Source organism: Bombus huntii, chromosome 16 (assembly GCF_024542735.1).
Source record: "Bombus huntii isolate Logan2020A chromosome 16, iyBomHunt1.1, whole genome shotgun sequence".
Classification (NCBI taxonomy): Eukaryota; Metazoa; Arthropoda; class Insecta; order Hymenoptera; family Apidae; genus Bombus; species Bombus huntii.
The window spans coordinates 6,174,646-6,178,933 of NC_066253.1; the positions used below are offsets into that span (position 1 = coordinate 6,174,646).

General features: G+C 31.7%; 1 protein-coding gene across 1 annotated transcript; it reads left to right on the plus strand.

Moving 5' to 3' along the window:
• The first annotated feature begins 960 nt into the window (after window positions 1–960).
• LOC126874189 (protein CLP1 homolog) lies at window positions 961–3,640 on the plus strand. Its single transcript, XM_050635935.1, has 3 exons — window positions 961–2,205; window positions 2,331–3,388; window positions 3,477–3,640. The coding sequence occupies exons 1-3, from the start codon at window positions 2,107–2,109 to the stop codon at window positions 3,586–3,588; spliced, it is 1,269 nt and encodes a 422-aa protein (XP_050491892.1). The 5' UTR covers window positions 961–2,106; the 3' UTR covers window positions 3,589–3,640.
• Window positions 3,641–4,288: the final 648 nt, after the last annotated feature.

Genomic DNA, 4,288 nt, shown 5'->3' on the forward strand with positions numbered 1-4,288 from the left:
GCAAGCGGGAGATAGCTAAATAATTTGGTTGAAGAGTATCTGTATTCTTGCAATATAAATTCTTGGTCTGCTCAATCTAGATATCAATACGGATAGAATATCAGGTAAATCTAAATGATTAACTATTTGTATCTCATAGCAACGTTTATTGATTTCGATGAAATTCTGCAGCACGTAGATATTATGAATATTAATGAGAGTAACTGTATGTTATAAGATCAAGATTTTGAATGACTTTCTCTTATACATAATACGTATAACGGTCGATACAAGAACAATTGGTCCTTAGCTCGCAAGGTGTTTGCAAGCAGCTTCGTTTAAAAATGACTTACCAACCTTGAAAAAGTGTTTACAGGGCAAAAGGAAAGGAATTTTTAGAAGAATTAGGCATAGCCCGTAGTACGATGATCGGATCAAACGTAAATATTACGGGAATAGCCCCTAGTAGATGATCGGACCAAACGTAAATATTACAGACATAGCTCGCAGTACGATGATCGAGCCAAATATAATATATAATATAATATATAATAGCTTGTTTACGTTTTCGGTCCAAAATTCTCGAACATAAATCGTAGGTTAAGGGGTTAAGAGCAACAGCAGTACTGTGTGAGATTCGTACATCACAGAAATCATTTGTATAACTAATTAATAAGCACAAAACTAGTTTTCAAAATAAATATATTAAAGCGAAAGAAAATCGTTCCATTGCATTTTAGCATAACAAAAATGCAATACTCGATCACTAGTTACCATATAAGGATCACTTCGAATCATTACATATAATATACTCATAATGAACTCATAATAGAACACCAGAGACGACACGTATTGCACGATAGAGATTTGGCGACGGAATAAGTTCTGGCTTCGAGTGCGACACGATTGACGCGAATTGCACTGTAGGAATTTCTTCTCTTTCTCTCTCCTCGGAAATCTCTTCTTTGATATTTGGTACAGTTTATTGCATGTTTTTCTCCAGTATCGCATTTCCCGAACTTCTGCAATGTTAATATTGCATAAAAAGGCGACATTTTTTATTCTAATAATCATATATCTAATATGTGGTACAATTAATATTTATAACAAATCTTTCCGCGAAAATTGTTTTCTTGGAAGGACTATTAAAGCGTATAATAGTTCCAAACGGTGACTTCTTTTTATCATATAAAATATCTTTAAAAATTTGAAAATTAAAGTAAAGTTGGACAAATATGCGCAATATGTTAGTATTACGTGAATATATTTTATACTAAACTATTTACAGTTTTTGATACGATTTACAAAAGTAAAAATAGTCTAAATAATGCTAAAAAGGTATGACACTGAAATCTTAAATTCTATCAGATCCTGCTAAGTCGACAAAATTCAGATTTTCTATCGAAATTTCTTCTTTTGACTGATGAATTTCTATAAGTATCATTCTCGCTACTGAATGCGAGCCTGACGATCTAAAAAATTTAATTTTTTATTTATTTTTAACTCTATTGTACTTCTATACCTAAGATAGTTCGTTCGACCATGGAGGAAATTTCCTCTGAAATAACAGAAGATTATCGATTTATTTCTATAAGTATCGATAGTTCGGAATTATCGATGGACAAATGACCGTATTATATTATTGCGTTGGAATTATTTGATGCACGACATGGTTTTTATACACCCTTTATTATATTTAGAGATTTTAATATACAATGACATGATCTCATACATCCATACTTCTCGAATGTTGGAAAGCGATTCTGTTTCTAAATATTCGCGGTTGTTAACTTCTCGCTTCCAGAAACATCTTCAGTTCGATTGAAGTTGCGCACAGCAATTTTATACCGTCACAATAACATCATAGGTTGGCGGTTAGAGTTTCTAGAAATTAGTAATTTTGTTCCAATTTTATTAAATAAAAAATTGTTTAAATTCAAATTATCCAAACTAATCGATCATTATAAATAGTTATATAATACACTATAAAATATTTCTCCATCCCTAGTACTATTCATTTTTAGTACTATATTTAAGTGTTGAAGACATTGCCAAATGTTAATATAGAGGTTAGAGTAAACATGATATAAAGGCATGTAATAGTTGAATATAATTTATGTTCACAAAATGACAGACGAAAAAACGCAAACACAGGAGTTTAAATTAGATCCAGATTGTGAATTACGATTTGAAGTTGAAACAAAAAATGAAAAAGTTTCGCTAGAGGTATGTATTATATCTTTCGTGTACTTTGTATTATATTATATTATATTGTTTATTTCCATCGTGTATTTAATTTCATCTCCATCTTTTGTAAATATATCATAACATTATATTAATCTTCTTTTTAGTTGAAGAGTGGATTAGCTGAAGTTTTTGGTACAGAATTAGTGAAAGGCAAAAAATATGAATTTACTGCTGGTGCTAAAGTAGCTGTATTTACTTGGCAAGGTTGTACAGTAGAGTTAGTTGGAAAAACTGACGTTAGTTATGTAGCCAAAGAGACCCCAATGGGTCTTTATTTAAATTGTCATGCTGCAATGGAAAGACTCAGAGAAGCTGCAGAGAAAGAAGACACTAGGGGTCCCATAACAATGGTTGTTGGTCCTTGTGATGTAGGAAAATCAACTCTTTGTAGACTTTTATTAAATTATGCAGTTAGAATGGGTCGTAGGCCAATTTTTGTAGACTTGGATGTTGGTCAAGGTCACATAGCAATACCAGGTACTGTTGGAGCACTATTAGTTGAACGTCCATCAAATGTAGTTGATGGTTTCAGTCAGCAGGCACCATTAGTCTTTCACTTTGGACATAAAACTCCACAAGCTAATGTTGCTCTTTATAATCTTCTTGTAACGCGCCTTGCAGAAGTCTGTTCTGATAGACTTCAAGCAAATAAAAAAGCCAGAGTTTCAGGAATAGTAATAAACACATGTGGTTGGGTAAAAGGAGATGGATATAAATTGTTGACACATGCTGCTCAGGCTTTTGAAGTAGATGCAATTCTGGTATTGGATCAGGAAAGATTATACAATGAACTTGTTAGAGATATGCCAGACTTTGTTAAAGTTGTATTCCTTCCAAAAAGTGGTGGAGTTGTGGAAAGAAGTCAAACTCAAAGGACAGAAGCCAGAGATCAAGGTGTCAGGGAATATTTCTATGGTTCTAGGACACCACTTTATCCACACAGTTTTGAAGTGAAATGGAGTGAGGCTAGATTATACAAAATTGGAGCTCCAGTGCTTCCCGCATCTTGTATGCCTCTTGGAATGAAGGCAGAAGATAATTTAACAAAATTAGTAGCTGTTACACCTGGACCAAATCTTCTTCATCATCTATTATCTGTTTCATTTGCTGATTCACCAGAAGATGATGTAGTGCAAACTAATGTGGCTGGATTTGTCTGCGTGTAAGAATTATTATAAGTAGAATGCTTTAAGTGAAAATAATTTATATGAGTTATATAACTATATAATTTATTTTTGTTTTGTTTATAGAACCAATGTTGATGTTGACAGACAAACATTTACAGTTCTGAGTCCGCAGCCAAGACCATTGCCAAATACAGTTTTATTACTTTCAGATATACAATTTATGGATAGTCATTAACTTTTTATATGAGATATTTAATGAGTTTAATAAATTTTCTATTAAAAAGTGCTTTCTGTGTTTCTTTTTTAATACAGTAGGAATTGATTTTTAAATGATTATAATAAGATATAATAAAATTCCTAGTTGTATAATGTAGGTAAATAAACATTTCGTAAAATTCATTATACAGGGTGGGTCAGCTAAATGGAACCTAAATATCTATCTCATTAGTGCACAGTCCTCTTAGAGTAGTAAGAAACCTGAAAAATATGTATTCAGATAAAACTAACAATGAGATAGCAAGAACTGTGAAATCTCTAATGAGTTGGCTGTATGTGCATTAGACGCTTTAGGTTGATGGTGAAACAAACTCAAAAAGATTTGAATGCATGGCCCTTTATTTTCGAAAAATCAATAAGCTTTTTTTATTCTACTTTATAAATGACTTTAATAAAAATATTGTTTTTTTAATGTTAAATTTTTACAATTTATGTTGATAAATTTTTTATTATTTTTATTTGTTATAGTATTCCTGCATATTCTTACAATTTTACAAATGGAAATTACAATAAAAACATTAAAAACATAAGAAATTGCTGTACCAAGAACATAACTTTTCGAAGATAGAGAGCCATGCGATCCTTTTGTGACTGTTTTATCATTAATCTAAAGCATTGAATACACATGCAGCCAACACACCAATTGGCGATTTCCCAGT